The 16,721-nt window shown below is 35.3% G+C and overlaps 1 protein-coding gene across 1 annotated transcript in view; it reads left to right on the top strand.

The window, feature by feature from the left end:
- The window catches only part of LOC5577893 (catalase), a 50,432-nt gene extending 35,412 nt beyond the window's left edge, over positions 1-15,020 (top strand). Inside the window, exon 2 of the mRNA XM_001663550.3 lies at positions 13,293-15,020. Within this exon, the coding sequence (XP_001663600.1) occupies positions 13,293-14,756 (1,464 nt within the window). The 3' untranslated portion in view covers positions 14,757-15,020. The remainder of the gene's footprint in view (positions 1-13,292) is intronic.
- The last annotated feature ends 1,701 nt before the right edge of the window (positions 15,021-16,721 follow it).

Consider the following 16,721-nt stretch of genomic DNA (forward strand, 5'->3'; position numbering starts at 1 on the left):
AAAGATAACATATATCCAGAGTGACAACGAAGGGAATGGAAATAACTATGTTTGGTACAACTTTAGAATTAGATTTACGCCACTCATATCCAATATAATTGAGTCAATATATAAGGTATCTATGTTGTATCTAGCATATGGTATTTTTTAGGTGAATAAATGGAAGGATTTTGGAAGGCAAATGTTTTTTCACATTATGAACAAGAAGTATTCTGATAGGGAATAATATTTTCGAAAAGATCACATTATGTGGCTATGAAACATGAGCATTGGAGAGTATGAAAAGGAAACATCTACTTTCTATGAAAAATAAATGTGTTAAGTCTTCAGAAATTGCTTACCAACGTTCTCGAACATCCCCCGATCTTAATGACTGCAGTCTTCGCAGCAACTGGTCTACTGCTCGAATCATATGGTTTTTGTTTATCATTGACAGTGACAGTTCGATGTCTTCTATACTAGATATACCACTTGCCAGCAGCTGAAAGTGGGTACAACTTTTCAATTCGCTTTCGCTTCTGAGTTCCACATATGTTATGTGCTTTTATACTCACCCTTTTTTTCCTCTAAAAACCCTTCTATGATTGATTTGGCCTTAACCGACTCTAGAGAGCTGTATAGCCAATCACAATCAGCGGCAATAGTTAGCAATCAAATGCCATTTTTCCATATAAAATGTCTAAAATTGTGGCTCTGTATCTCAGTTTTTAATATTTCTAATTAGGCTGATACAAATATTAATTTTCTTTTATGTCACCCCCCCCCCCTTCAAAAATCCGAAAATTTTGAAGGGGAGAAAAAAAAAGATTCATAATTTTTTGAACATAAGTTAGGTTTTTATCAATTTTTAAAGTAAAAACAAGTAAAATAATGATCCGGAGGACGATTGAAAAAAGTTTAACAATTATCGTTGAAAATAAAAATTCGAAAAATAACTTTTTTTTTCATTTTCATTTTTTTGTTCCTTATTTAGTTTTATCCCCCCCCCCCTCGTACCTTCCGAGTGGTCTCGGACATAAAAGAAATTTAATATTTGAATCAGCCTTAGTTGAAATTATAATGACGAACTCCAAAAACTTGAAGTTTTGTTTGTAGAAAATTCAACATTGCAGACATTTTTCGAAGAGTTTCAGAGTGTTGTTCAAAGACAAAATTAAGTATCCAAGAAATTTTTTTATTCACTTCGATACCGGTAAGTTTTGGATGGTTGTTTTGTTCGGTAAAGTTATTTACTTTCAGAAGTTACGTAAGTTTGCACAACACACCAAACACCTACAACTTACTATTTATGAATTAAATGAAAAAGTCTCTTGTTTACTTACACTTATCTTTGAACAACTTCTTGAAAAATAACTAAAATATAATGAATTCACTACAACCAAAATTTCAAATTGTTTTTAATTCGTCATATTCAAATTGCAGCCATTTCGGACTACTAGAAGGTGATATACAGAGCCCCAAACTAGGACGTTTTGTATGAAAAAACGGCATTTGGTTAACATCTCGGAATCCAAAGATGGCCGTCACAATGGCTGACTTGTGACCCAATGGGGGGTTGTAAATATAATAGTAATGCTTTTATGAGAAAGTAAGAGGCAGGTTAAACATTTCCAAGGAGAAAAATTTAAAAACATTTCTAGAGTAACAAAAAAAAACAAAACTACATTTGTAAACTTAAGGTTCTCTCGTCCACCCAAGACATACATTTTTACATAATTTACATCGCCAGTCTAGAGAAATCTTTACCTTCTTGGTTACGCTAATCAATCAATCTACCTACAAGGGGCAATGGGGGCAATATGAGCCACCCTGAATTTGACCTCAAAAACAGTGTTTTGATATCTAGTGTCATTATTATCTGCTAAAGGATGCTTCAAATAGCCACCACAATAAAAATCGTAAGAAAATTCGTTTCAACACTCGAAATATTCACAAAAATGTTCAAATTTGTACTTTGTCATGAAAAGCTTATAATTTTGGCAGTTTTTAATTAAGCTTATAAGACAATTATATTTATTATTCTGGTAAGTTATACCAATCCATTGAAACTTCAGATAATACTGAACAATTCGTGCGCGAAACTAGATTTGTTCGTAAACAAAATTATTAGAAAACATAATATTATTTAAAAAGTGAAAAGACGGGGCAAAATGAGCCACCTAAGTTAAAGCTAGAAAAACGATATTTTCAACACAACAATTCATTGCATAAATATACTAGATTATTTTACTGCATAGTTATCTTGGTGTAGGGGCTCAGATAGCCGTAGCGGTAAACGCACAGCTATTTAGCAAGACCAAGCTGAGGGTCGTGGGTTCGAATCCCACCGGTCGAGGATCTTTTCGGGTTGGAAATTTTCTCGACTTCCCAGGGCATAAAGTATCATCGTACCTGCCACACGATATACGCATGCAAAAATGGTCATTGGCATAGTAAGCTCTCAGTTAATAACTGTGGAAGTGCTCATTAGAACACTAAGCTGAGATGCAGGCTCTGTCCCAGTGGGGACGTAACGCCAGAAAGAAGAAGATTATCTTGGTGTATCATTACAAATGGAACACTTTGCTAGAAAATAGGTTGAACCAAGTGTCGCAATTTATTACTAGAATTACATTGTTTGCTTACTATGTCTTACGTAATTGTCAAAAATCAGCCGCTAGAATTAATAACTGCAAACAAAGATACTAAAATTGTCTTTCCAATATTGTAAAGTTTATTATTAGCTATTCTCTATTTGATTTTAAATAAAAATTATACGATTAAATGAAGTGGCTCATACCCCATTGGGTGACTCATAATACCCCATATGGTTGGCGAACACGAGTAAAACATGGTTTTCAAAAACGTTCCTAAAATAATTTTCAAGTTGATGTTAACACTAATCATCGACATAACACGGAAGAAAACATGTTATAGTACAAGTCACTTGCATTTAAACGATAGTCTTTGCTGTTTATCTATGCATTTCATGACGTTTTCCTTAGGCGGCCTATATTGCCCCGATCACCCCTATCTATTTTATCGTTAATTTACATAACATTACACACATTTTTTTTCTCTTTGCATTACGCTCTCACTGGGGTGGATGCTGTTTCTCAGCTAAGTGTTCAATAATCATTTCCACAGTTATTAACTGAGAGCTTTCTGTTCCTAATTTGCTATTTTTGCATTCGAACATTGTGTGATAACCGAGGGCGTTACCACTAGGCTAAGGAAGGACCCAATATTTCATATACACTACCCGCCAAAAGTATGGAATCGTTTCACCGAGTATTGCAATATTCACTTTCAATATTGCAACACCGTAAAAAATTTAGAATCACCGTCATAAGTTGCGATTTCATACTTTTGGCGGGATGTACGTTTATAACTATCTCTCGAACCATGAACGGTTAAGCAACCATTTGCTTTTTTTTATCTTTATCAACGAGATTTTTAGCCCTGGGCTAGTTAATTTCGGGACCAACGGCTTTACTTCCCTTCCGAAGGAAGTCGTCACTATAAATTTTTCGTCAGTGACTATTTCGGGGATGGGATTCGATCCCAGGTCCTCGGCGTGAGAGGCGTGTGTTCTAACCACTACACCATGGTCCGTCCCCTAACCATTTGCTTTGCTAAGGTTGGAATTTCGTCATTATAGCATGACTTTTCTTACTCCTGATACATTGGAAATCTATCTGTTTACCCAAGGAAACCTCTGCCATAAATTGGCGTACTCTCGATGCCTCTTTGTACGTTCCCGCATGGACTCGCGTAGCCGCAGTGTTATATACGGTTTACAGTGCGTGACCTAAATGCCTCTACCCTCCCATGCTTCTGCATCCTGATCACTTTTACACTGAAGAATAGTCCCAGCAGTCAACGGGTTGGTTGTTTGTAAAAGTACAACATCATCAAGTGCATTTGACAATATTGGAGTAGAAGTATCAACCACGAGCCAATGTCCAATGAAGCTCAAGGTCATTAACATCGAAATTTGATCAGGAATTCCTCCAAGAAGATGATAAATTATCTCAAATAATAAATGGATTTTTGAGGGATTTCTCTTGTACATAGCTTTCCAGGAATTACTCAAAGTATTACTTCAAAGAAATTTATGCAGATTTATGCAGCTTGCAGATTTTTTGTTCAGAGATTGTTTCAAGAATTTTATCTATGCATGCTAACTGCAATTTTCCTGGTATTCAAACAATTCTTACAGAGATTTAAGGAAATTTCAAGAGTTCATCCAGGTAAAAATCCAGAATGTGTCTCTTCATGTATTCTTCCCAGGCATTGCAGAATTCGCTCTCATTTGAGTATGAAGCACGATCAAAGCAAGCAAAGAAAAACATCCCATCTGTTGCGATCCACGATCGTCATTGTATCGCAAGGTGTAACAAGTCTGATACATGGAATCAGCGAGCGAGAGCCCTAAAGAGAGAGCGATGATAAAATCCATTTTTCTCGCTTGTTTACCTTTGGGGGTAGGCGTTTTTCTTTACTGGTACGATAAACAATCTACAAACTTCCAATAGCAATAGTGTCCTCCAGGCTTGGAGCATGTTTAGAGGGGTTTTATCATGCACTACTATCCCCCCAATCTGATCAAAGTTGTAGCAGTATACGATAAACAGTCTCTCATAATGTGCAGCATGTTATGATAGTTACAGAGAGCGATACGTGAGAGATTCTCTCAATTTTCTCAGGATTCAATCCCTGATTCTTCCACGTACTATATCTTGAGTTTATCCTGGAATTAGTTTCTCCAAAACTTGCTGCATTGGTTTCTTCAGGAATAAATTCTATGATTTTCTCACATTTTTACACACTTACATACATTTTCATTATTCCCCCGAGTGTTTGATCATAAATTCTTCTTAGGATACATTAGGGACTATTCCAGAGTGATTAATGTAGGAATTTCTCCTGGGATTTATCCAATGTTGAGGTGTTTTTCACAAAAATTCTTCAAGAGAACTTTAAGGGAATTTCCTCCAAAATTACTACTTTTATTTGAAATCTAAAACCACAAATAATAACGATAAATGATTGTTGTTGCAAGATATATATTTTGAAAGAACTCTTGACGAATCCTTGCAATAATTTCTGGACTTGTTTTAGAACCGGGCTGCCCAACGTAAGATTTTGAAGACCCGTTGACATACCAAGGATCATTATTGAAATTCAAGCTAATATTTCAGTAAGGTGATTCTGTTTTCTTTTTTCTAAATTTATTTGATTTCAAGACAACACTATCATCTTAATTTGGTAAAACAAATTTAAGGTTTTATTATCATTTTGTTAACAACATATTATATTTCATTTGCCGTAGCAGTTCAGATTTTTTACAGGTGAGTTGATTTCACCTGCTTATAAGGGAAAAAACACGTTTTCAATTTACTTAACCTAACTTAACCTAAATATATAACGCATTAATCGTGGCAATCGAAGATTGTAACGATTTTTGCCTAGAATTTTTAATTATTTTTTTGACATTTGTTCCAATGTTTCAACATTGGATATTCTGTGTACTCATTGGTACTATACCAGGAAAGATGCTTCAGAATCATTTTAAAAATTTTATTTTGAATTCTCTGCAGAGCTTTCTTCCTGGTATTACAACAGCTAGTCCATATTGGTACAGCATACAACATGGCTGGCCTGAAAATTTGTTTGAATATCAAAAGCTTGTTCTTAAGACAAAGTTTTGATTTTCTATTAATAAGGGGATAGAGACATTTTACATATTTATTACATTTGGCTTCAATGCCCTCAGTAATGACAAGAATGATTTGATTGATTACAAGATCATTCTGACATGACTTTCTTCAATATATGATAAGATAAACTGAACAGATTATCACTGCAAAGGCTTGGTTCTCGCAAAATTCTGTACATTTAATTTACGGCAAACGTGGGCAAAATTCTCACAAAACCATTAGCGGGATTTCTTAAAATTGCCAACATCCAATTTTTACGAAACTCTGGGCAGGGTTTTCAAATATTTCTGGGTGATCGAATTTCGGATTCATATAAAACCCTGGACAGATATTTCAAAGATTCCAGTACAATAATTGTATAATGAAAATTCTTGAACGAAAAACTGACTGAGTTTTGAACAAAACTCCTTCGCTAAATCATTATAGAATACTAAGAGGGCTTCTCATTGAATCATTACTGATTTTTTCCGAAATAAATTTTGCTTTTCGTATTAATTTAAACAGGTTAGAAATTCTTTGGCCCGCCGTACAATTTTGTTTTTGAGATTTGGCCCGCGGTTCAAAATAGTTTGAGGGACCTGTTTAGAAGTAAATTCTGAAGAAACATCTACAAGCTGAAAAATCATTGAAAGCAACCCATTCATTTTCTTCAGAGCAATTATGCTGGAAAGGGATGCAAAGAAAAATTCTTGCTGAAATTTATTGAATTACTTGTTGTACAATGCTAGAAGGAATGTCAGCATTATTGGAAGATTTTTTTTAAATCAATCTTAAATTCAATAATATAAAACCTTCTATCGTATTTGTGACACATATTCCTTTTCTAAAAGAATTACTATTGTAACTCCTGACGAGTTCAGGAAGAAATACATATGTATTTGAAGAAATCTGTTGAGGAATTCCTAAAGAGGGAGTTAGTTAAAATTTCAGTTAATACTCAAATAAATCTTTTTTTTGTATGGTATTCAGTTGGAGCTGCCTGACAGCTTAACTTGTCAAGGCTGAACCCTCGGTCTGGCTTTTGCCAAGTTTTCCCTCTACCAGGACCAATACTCAGACGGACTATGGTGCCCACATGAACACTGATTTTTTATTCGTATTGTGACGTGGTAGTTTTTGAAAAATACCCATATTCCCTTGCTTCCGAGAAAAGGAAGCATTGTGAAAATCAGCAGCTCCATCAGAATTTGTTTGAAATAGTAGTGTAGGAGTGTCATTACTAATACTGTCTAGTCGAATTGGTTTTAAATAATTAATCATTTAAGTGCTATTCTGATTACTCCTGTCTTTTACGTAAGATTAGAGTCTTAAATGTCAATTGTCGCTAAGTATTAACGAAATTAGGCTGTTTAGTTAATTTCTTTTTATTGTTAAAAGTATTTATTGGTCATTACGTTCATATATTCTTAAAGAAAAAAGTCACTTTTAGTCAAGTCATTTTTATAGTGAATATTTACGAGTAAAGTTACCTTAGACTTCTATTACAGTCTCCTACAAGATTCACTTTTCGGTGGCAAATGCATTGCTTCACAACGCCTACTTTCTACTTGTAAATTTTACGAGAATGAAGCTGGAATTAGATTAGTTAGGCTGATTCAAATATTAAATTTCTTTTATGTCCGAGACCACTCGGAAGGTACGAGGGGGGGGAGGATAAAACTAAATAAGGAACAAAAAAATGAAAATGAAAAAAAAAGTTATTTTTCGAATTTTTATTTTCAACGATAATTGTTAAACTTTTTTCAATCGTCCTCTGGATCATTATTTTACTTGTTTTTACTTTAAAAATTGATAAAAACCTAACTTATGTTCAAAAAATTATGAATCTTTTTTTTAATTAATGTCCACTTCGAATAGATTAATTATTTGAAATGGGCATCAATTCTATCAATGACGCAGAATGTCCGTTGGATCACATCCGAGATATTATTGCGTCTATGCCATATGAATTATGACGCGGCTTTAAGCAAAAAATGCCAAAATGTGATACCACCACTACAGGTTACGCCTTTGGTTTCCATCATATGGGCTAATGGATTATGCCCTCCCATCGCGGCAAGGTCGCATAACCAAGGGGAGGAAGTTAATACTCAAATAAATCTTTAAAGCAATACCTTCGATGGAATATTTGAAAAAAAAAATACCTGACAAACTACATAGTCACAGAGTTACAAGTAACTGGAGGAATGCCTAATTGAATTACTGGAAGAATCTCTAACGGTAGCCTAATGCATTTTTTGTGGAATTTCTGTCAGATCTCTAAAAGGAACACATAATAAAAACTGAGTGATGCATAAATCATGGTGTCATTCATGGAGGAAGCTTTGTAGGATTTTGTCCTAGAAAATCCTTAGAGGAACTCTAGGAAAATCTTATAATATCAAAAAATTGTGTACCGTAAGAAACTCAGGTATTGCCACAAGGCTGGTAGCGAGTCACTTTTTAGTGACTTGGTCACTTTTTTGAGGCCAGTCACTTTAAAGTCTCTTTTTTGAAGCAATTTCAACTAAAGTCACTTTTTTCGTCAAAAAGTCACTTTTTTCAACTATTTTGAGCTAATTTTTGGGAGAAAATTTTAAATCGGCCTTCTTAATTTAGGCTAAGTTTTAAGTTAGCAGGGTGTCTACTACTTGAAAAATCCTGAAAAACCTGGAATTATCAGGGAATTTTATTCAACCTGGAAAAAACCTGAAATTATAGGATTTCGGCCATACGCAGGGAAAATACTTCGAACCAGTAATTATTATGGCAGAATGTGTCCTTTTTGTAACACAAAATTTCTTCAATCAAAAAAAAAATTCGGCTGCGCCGCTGTTATAACTTGACTATTCAGTCAATTCATTTTAAGTTATTTTTAATATTCCGAATAAAACTTGTTTAAACAAGGAAGTAGGGCTCAGGATTGCTAAAATGGGAAAAGCAAGTACGATTTCCAGTTCTAGTTGGGTATCTTTCATTAGCATATGAAATAAATAATATTTGTAGGAAAAGATTATAGCTTACAACAGATACGAAAAAATGGTATATTTTCAGGTAAGCAGATATTTTTTAAAGGCTTGGATACTATTTAAATGCATATTTCTAAAAAGTGTTCATTTTTAGTTAAGGTTTCTAAAGACATAATCAATATGGTATCTAAAGTCACTTTTTTGCCTTAACCCTCTCATTCCCATGGTAGCTCCAGACTTACTATGGTTCTCCAACTCGATATCGAGATACGAAATATCGAGTAAGGGAGAGTTAACTGTAGATTATGATTCTATACTTATCAGATTAATCTAAAAGTCAACTAATGTTTCGAATAGTAAAACTATTGGTAAGCAATCAGTTTACTATTGTGAAACATCAACAAATTTTTGAACTGATTTTGCAAAAAATTAACCCTTTTAAATATTGTTTTTTGAATACTTTTTATAAAAACGCTTTTTCATAAAGAAACTGTCGATTAAAGTCGTCGGAAATAGATGGTTAATCTGCTTGCAATGAATTCTGGTGCAACATTCTAGAGGCTCCAGACAACCTTCAGATACTATTACGTAACTATTTATCCAGAGATTCCTTCTGGAATACTTTCAAGAACTCCACCAGGAATGCCACCAGCAATTTTTTAATAGAAGCTTAGAGGAATTTCTTCTTAATTTGGTACTAAAATTTTTTAGAGCATTCCTACGCTACTAGCTCCAGTAATTTGCACAGAGATTACTCTCATTATTTCCTCCAGATTACATCAGTAATCTGGAAAGAATCATCTTTCACAGATTTCTTCAATCGCTACTTCTAGGATTATTCCCGCAGGCTCTACAGAAGTTTTTCTCAAAGGTTTAGTACAGAGTTTTCGAAAAAAAAATCGACATTTTTACAAGAAACCCTACAATAATTTCTACACCTTTTTCATTTAATCCAGGCCTTTTTATAAGAATTCTCTCAAAAATTCATCCATAATTACTCTCCGGAATTACTCAAAACTTACTTAAGGTATTATTGGATAAAATCTTTTCCAAGAATTGCTCGATGAATTGCATCTGGGATTCCTCATTAGATTCCTCTAGAAATTTCTCCAGCATTTCTTCAAAATATTATTACGCCGGCTCAAGCACTTCACTGATATTTTTTTCAAATACAGTTTCCAAACCTCCATAGATTCTTTAAAATTTCATTCAAGCTTCTACACTAGTTAATACTACAGCAATTATTACAGTTATTGCTCCGACCATTGATGGATAAATATGTTTTTATTATCATAGCGATTTATCAAGAAATATATTCATCAAGAATTCGAGAGATCTTTCAGTGATCCTCGTAGGTATTCATCATTATAACTCACACAAGTTTAATCAGAAATTACACTAGGTTTTTTTTTAGAAATTCCTCGCGGATTTTTCAAAATTTTTCACAAAAAAATATGAAATTTTTTCTTGATATTTCCCTGAAGACAACCCGACTAGTGGATTACAAAAGGGTTAGTCATCGCATTTTCTCTAACAAAATATGTTATAATTTTGGCGGGTTGTAGTTAAAATAACAAAAATTAGAACACAATTTCTTCCACACTATACTAAATTGAAACAAAATCTGTCATAATTTAAGCAAAAATATTACACATTATGTTTCAAATCAAATAGAAATATAACTTGTTTTGTTATATTCCATTACTGAATTATTACAAAATTTGTTATTTTCTTTCCTATCAATTTTTTTATAACAAACCGTAGATTAATTCAGTTTTAAATTAAAATAGCTTTTATTATAACTGATTTTGTTTTAATTGTCTTATAATTACTTCCATCAACTCAAAGTGCTTCTAACAAAAAAAAATATTTGTAACAACTCTTGATATAATTTTGTTGTTATCCACTGGTCGGGAATCCAGGATGAGTGACTGGAAAAATTCTTTGAAGATTTACTTGGCTTTTTTTATTTGGAGCAGGTCCTAGGGAAATCAATGAAAGAATCAATTGATAAATTTCCGGGGAACTTGGGACTTCCTTGAAAAATGTCTGAGACGATCTTTGGAGCAGTTCTTAATGGAATCATCGAAATAATTTCTTCACCATGATAACCCGAGTAACACACATGTTATAATTGATGCATATTAACTCTTATATGACAAAATCTAGTCATATAAGAGTTAATATGCATCAATTATAACATGTGTGTTCCTTGGGAAAGAACCAACCACTATAATGATTTTTTGAGCTAAAACCATGGCTCGCATCAAGAAAATTGTAGAAAACCATCCGTGATAAATGTAGGAGAGTATTTTAATGAAACAACGTGGTCTTTCTTAAAAAAAAAACAGATTGAATTCATGAAGGTATATAAACGATTCTTAGAAGAATTACATAAAAAGTTCGTAAAAATCACAAAAAAAAACTCCTGAAGAGGTCTTCGGAGTAATAAGAAATTTACGGCAAAACGAAAAGTTACTTGTCGTTATTTCACGAGGAAGTCTTAGAATGTGAATACCTTCCATTAAACTTACTGAAGGAAAATTTCATTCTTATTCGGCGTTTAAAGGACGCGGTATAAGCAGTATTTCAATCAAATTCGATCTTCTGTCATCATTTTTTATTTGAAATATTGATTAGTGCATAAAAATGTTGACCTTATTAGGTAAAAGAGCTGGAATTTAAATGGAAACGTGAAATGACAAAAATTTCAATTTTACAAATGTTCAAAATTCTTATTAAAATACTTTGGTAATATAAAAGACACAACATTTTTAAAAGATTGAAAATCTACTAAAAAAGGATTATTTACGTAAATATAAACTACCCTGTTTGAAAAAATTCTAGGCGATATCTTGTAATTTTGGAAGCACAATAAAAATGTCCAAATATGGTACTCAACTACACGCTCAAAAAAGCGTTCTGGAAAACGTGAACTGTCAAAAATACACCGTGAACTACCATGATTGGTCTCGTATACATGATCTAGTTCACGGTGTATTTTTGTTGTTGACGAGTTCACGCCTGTTGTTCACGGATACGAGAACGGATTTTTTTCTGTGTAGACCTACTACCAGCAGAAGATCATATGGAATATTCCCAATCATAATTGATATTGATCGTAAAACAGTATACTAGAATTGAAATAAAATTACAGCTTGCTTTTCAAGTCACTTTTAGTCACTTTTTCAAGAATCGAAAGTCACTTTTTAGTCACTTATTTCTCGAATTTGGTAACTAAAATAACTTTTTTCGGTACCAATTCTTGCTACCAGCCCTGGGTATTGCCTTCTTTAGCATACGCAGCAAAGTCATGATGAAGGTGGAATCGAACGGTCCAGATTTTTTTATCGTAATGCAAAATTTTCTTGCATCCCTTCGGCATATATTATCATCGAATGCGAAAATGGCTAAATTATTGGCAACGAAAGCTCCCAGTTGATAAATGTGAAAGTTCTCTTAGAACACAAAGCTGAGAAGCAGGCTCTGTATCAGTAGGACGTTATGTTGAACAGAAGAAAAATGAATTCACGTTGATTCCAGATTGCTAACTGGTCGGATGGCCCAAGCCATTATTTTTTGCCATTTGATTTTTATAAAAAAGCTCTTCATGAGTTGTCCAGGATCAAAGTGCTCGGAATATAACGCAAAAGTGGGGAAGCGTCCGGAATAATAATCATGAAGGGTCACACATTTACATATTTACTTATGTTTCATGTCATTCAAGTAGTGCAAATACAATCTTCTTTCAAAATTCAAAGGATTATCGGACTCAAAGCTGCTGTTCAGGTATTATATTGAAGTATAATTTAATATAAATACTTTTTGATGAATGACCGTTTATGTAACTCACTGCGCAAATATTGCCCATTTCTATACAGAAGTAGAGAAGATCTAATCGCGACTCCCAAAGTAAGGCGCATACTATTTTTTAATTTCTTTATTAGTATTATTCCAAACATAACATTCATTTTTTATATCTAGTTGTTCTGTGTTAGACAACACTATCATCCTAATTTGGTAAAACAAATTTAAGGTGATTATAGAACGAAGCCACACTTCAAATTTTCAAGAGCACAAGACTTTAGAACCAAACAGCGCTCCGCGTAGAAAATCTATCCCATTGGTCACCACCAGCTAGCAAGCAATTTGATTGGTTTTCAACGCGATCTAATGTCAGATACTCTCGTCTTGTGCACTTGAAAATTCGAAGTTTGGCTTCGTTTTATAATCACCTTAAGGGTGCATGCTTATACATTATGCTGGGGCTTTACTTCTGCCCTTACAACGAATCCGATTTTCTTATTTAAGTCTTCCTGGTAATGAACAAAGCCAAATAAAAAATGCGCACTTGTTTGTTAGCTGGATTTGTGTCTATGATGTTTTTTGAAATTTTGAAACTGGATATTATGCAGTTTTACCTTAAGTAAAACTGATGACTAAGCCGTTGAATTGAAAATCCCGCAATAATCATAATTTCTCCAGATTTGAACTTTGCATTGGATAGGTCCAGCGTTTGAAAATCTTTCCCTACTTCAAACATACTAATATTCTTTTACGCCATCTTCTGAGAGTTACTACATTCTTATCAGTAATGGAATCAAAAACTAATATGTATTTAATTCTTCGTATCTCTTTTTAGGACAAATCCGTTGCCACTACCGGCAATGGTGCTCCATTGGGTACTAAAACGGCCACCGCAACCGTTGGTGAGCGTGGACCAGTTGTGCTACAGGATGTCCATTTCCTCGATGAGATGTCCCACTTTGACCGGGAGCGCATTCCGGAACGAGTTGTGCACGCCAAGGGCGCAGGTGCATTCGGATACTTCGAGGTAACGCACGATATCACCCAGTATTGTGCGGCCAAAGTTTTCGAAAAGGTCGGCAAGAAAACCCCGCTCGCTGTTCGATTCTCCACGGTGGGCGGTGAAAGTGGATCAGCCGATACCGCTCGTGATCCACGTGGTTTCGCTGTGAAATTCTACACCGACGACGGTGTGTGGGATTTGGTCGGAAATAACACTCCGATCTTCTTCATTCGCGATCCCATCCTGTTCCCAAGCTTCATCCATACCCAGAAGCGTAACCCAGCTACTCACCTGAAGGATGCCGATATGTTCTGGGATTTCATCTCTCTGCGACCAGAATCTACCCATCAAGTGATGTTCCTGTTCGCTGACCGTGGTATTCCCGATGGCTATCGATTCATGAACGGCTACGGATCACATACGTTCAAGCTTATCAATGCTCAAGGAAAACCAGTGTACTGTAAGTTCCACTTCAAATCAAACCAAGGCATCAAAAACCTGGAGGCAAGACGAGCTGACGAACTTGCTGGATCTGATCCTGACTATAGCATTCGCGATCTGTACAACGCCATCGCCAAAGGAGAGTGCCCGAGCTGGAATTTGAAGATTCAGGTCATGACCTTCGAACAAGCTGAACAACATAGCTTCAATCCATTCGATGTGACTAAAGTTTGGCCACAAAATGAGTTCCCTCTGATTCCAGTTGGCCGCATGGTGCTGGATCGCAATCCAAGCAACTACTTTGCTGAGGTTGAGCAAATCGCTTTTGCTCCTTCGCATTTGGTTCCTGGTATCGAGGCATCCCCGGACAAGATGTTGCAAGGTCGTCTCTTCTCCTACGCTGACACTCACCGTCATCGTCTGGGAGCAAACTATCTTCAACTGCCGGTTAACTGTCCGTATCGCGTTTCTATGAAAAACTACCAACGTGACGGCCCGATGAATGTTACCGACAATCAAGGTGGCGCCCCGAACTACTATCCCAATTCCTTCGGTGGACCAGAACCATGTGGATTTGCGCATAAGCTTCAAAATTCCAAATTCAATGTTTCTGGAGATGTAAACCGTTTCGAGTCCGGTGAAACCGAAGACAACTTCGCCCAACCCGGCATTTTCTATCGCCGTGTGTTGGATGAAGCTGCTCGTGAGCGCATGATCACCAACATGGTTAATCACATGTCCGCAGCTTCGCCCTTCATTCAAGAACGTGCAGTTCAAAATTTCTCGCAAGTTGATGCTGACTTTGGACGCCGTTTGACCGAGGGCTTGAAACTGCGCCGCTCAGCCAAAATGTAAAAGCACGGCGGGATGGTAAGCGACTTGAACATTTCTTCTGAGATAAGATAATTATACAATCACACACATACAAGCATAAAATTCTTATTCTTTGTTTCTATGCAATTCTATAAATGTACACGAAGGAGAGTTTTTAGATGTTTTTTGGAGGAACAAAATGGGCTTATGATTAAGATTTTACATGTTATCTCGAGATAATTTTTATATATTGTAGCGTGTAGTATGCTTTCAGATATTATTCTAATAAAGTTTAACGATTTCCTATAACTGACTTTTATTTTACAATATCACATTCCATTAGCGGGGACAAACGATGTTCTTCTTCTTTCTGGCATTACGTCCCAACTGGGACAAAGCCTGCTTCTAAGGTTAGTGTTCTTATGAGCACTTCCACAGCGGGATTCGAACCCACGACCCTCAGCATGGTCATACTGAATAGCTGCGCCTTTACCGCTACGGCTATCTGGGCCCAACAAAAGATGTTACATTTTTATAACAAAAATACAAAAATAGGTATACAACGCATCGTTGAGGTAAAAATCACAACAAAATTTTATTTTAAAAGTAAATGAAACCCCCATAGACGCATCGTCAACGTAAGCGCCAATATGATCAAGATGCATTTTGTCATTGGTATGCATTTTTACCTAATAATTCACTGGTTGGACATACGACTTGGGTTTATTTGTTCTGAAACATTTAACCTTCCTGTTGCATTCGGGTCAATATGACCCGAAACCGACTTTAGAGCACTTGTAACTTTTAAACGGAACCACCTAGCGCTTTGAAACTTTGTGACTTTTCCTATTTTCTGGAAAACTGTGTTTTGGCAAAAAATCAAATTTCTAGCATGTTTCTGAAGGGCGCCACAAAAAAAGTGACACTTAAGGCATTCGGGTCATATTGACCCGGATTTGACATTGAAATTTTGTAAGTATTTTCCAACCAAATTTCAAACTTTTTATACTCAAAAGAATCGTCAGTTCATGAATTTTATGAATTTGAGCGGTAAACTATGTTTTGGCTACTCGGTGGCCAAATAATCGGTTCCGTAGGTTCCAGAGGTCCCAGTAAAGTGGCCAATTTGAAATTTCCATAGAACCCTGCCATGCGACATATCAAAATTTGCAGAATTTCACGTGTAAAACATCCGAGGTAATCTGAGCAGCCCTGGACCAAGTTTTGGCTACTCGGTGGCTAAAGAATCGGTTCCGTAGGTTTCAGAGGACCCAGTGGCCAATTTGAAATTTCCATAGAATCCTGCCATGCGACATATCAAAATTTGCAGAATTTCATACAAAAAAACATCCGAGGTAATCTGAGCAGCCCTGGGCCATGTTTTGGCTACTCGGTGGCCAAATAATCAGTTCCGTAGGTTCCAGAGGTCCCGGTAATGTGGCCAATTTTCCATTTCCATAGAATCCAACCATGCGACATATCAAAATTTTCAGAATTTTATGAAAAAATCATCTAAGCTAATCTTAGCAGTAATGCGCCATGTATCAGCCATTCTTCATACATCGTGCTCTCCAAAAGTCGATATTTTTATAAATCGATTTCTCCACAAGAGGTCACGTAAGAGGTAATTTCCTCTCCATAACTCGATATCTGTTTGAAAATCATTCTTATTTGGGGTAACTGGTTCAAATTCTTGTTTTGAGGTTAATAAATACTTGCAAGTTAAGAAGTTCAAAAATAAATGCATATAAGAATATGTTGTCAGAAATAATAATAGTTTGTAAAATACTATCAGCAAAATAATATTGCTTTCTTACAGAAGTGATCTTATATGTATTGGAAATACAGTGATGTTTTATAAGCTTTATGTATACTATTTGTACACATGGACCATGTAAATCATAAGTGATAATCGCATAAGTGATCTTTATTCAAGAAATGAACAAATCGTCAAAATAGTGTTAGAATACAGAAAAACTATAATTTGCGGAAAATTATCAAGTCTCA

The sequence above is a fragment of the Aedes aegypti genome, chromosome 2 (assembly GCF_002204515.2).
Source record: "Aedes aegypti strain LVP_AGWG chromosome 2, AaegL5.0 Primary Assembly, whole genome shotgun sequence".
NCBI classification, from domain to species: Eukaryota; Metazoa; Arthropoda; class Insecta; order Diptera; family Culicidae; genus Aedes; species Aedes aegypti.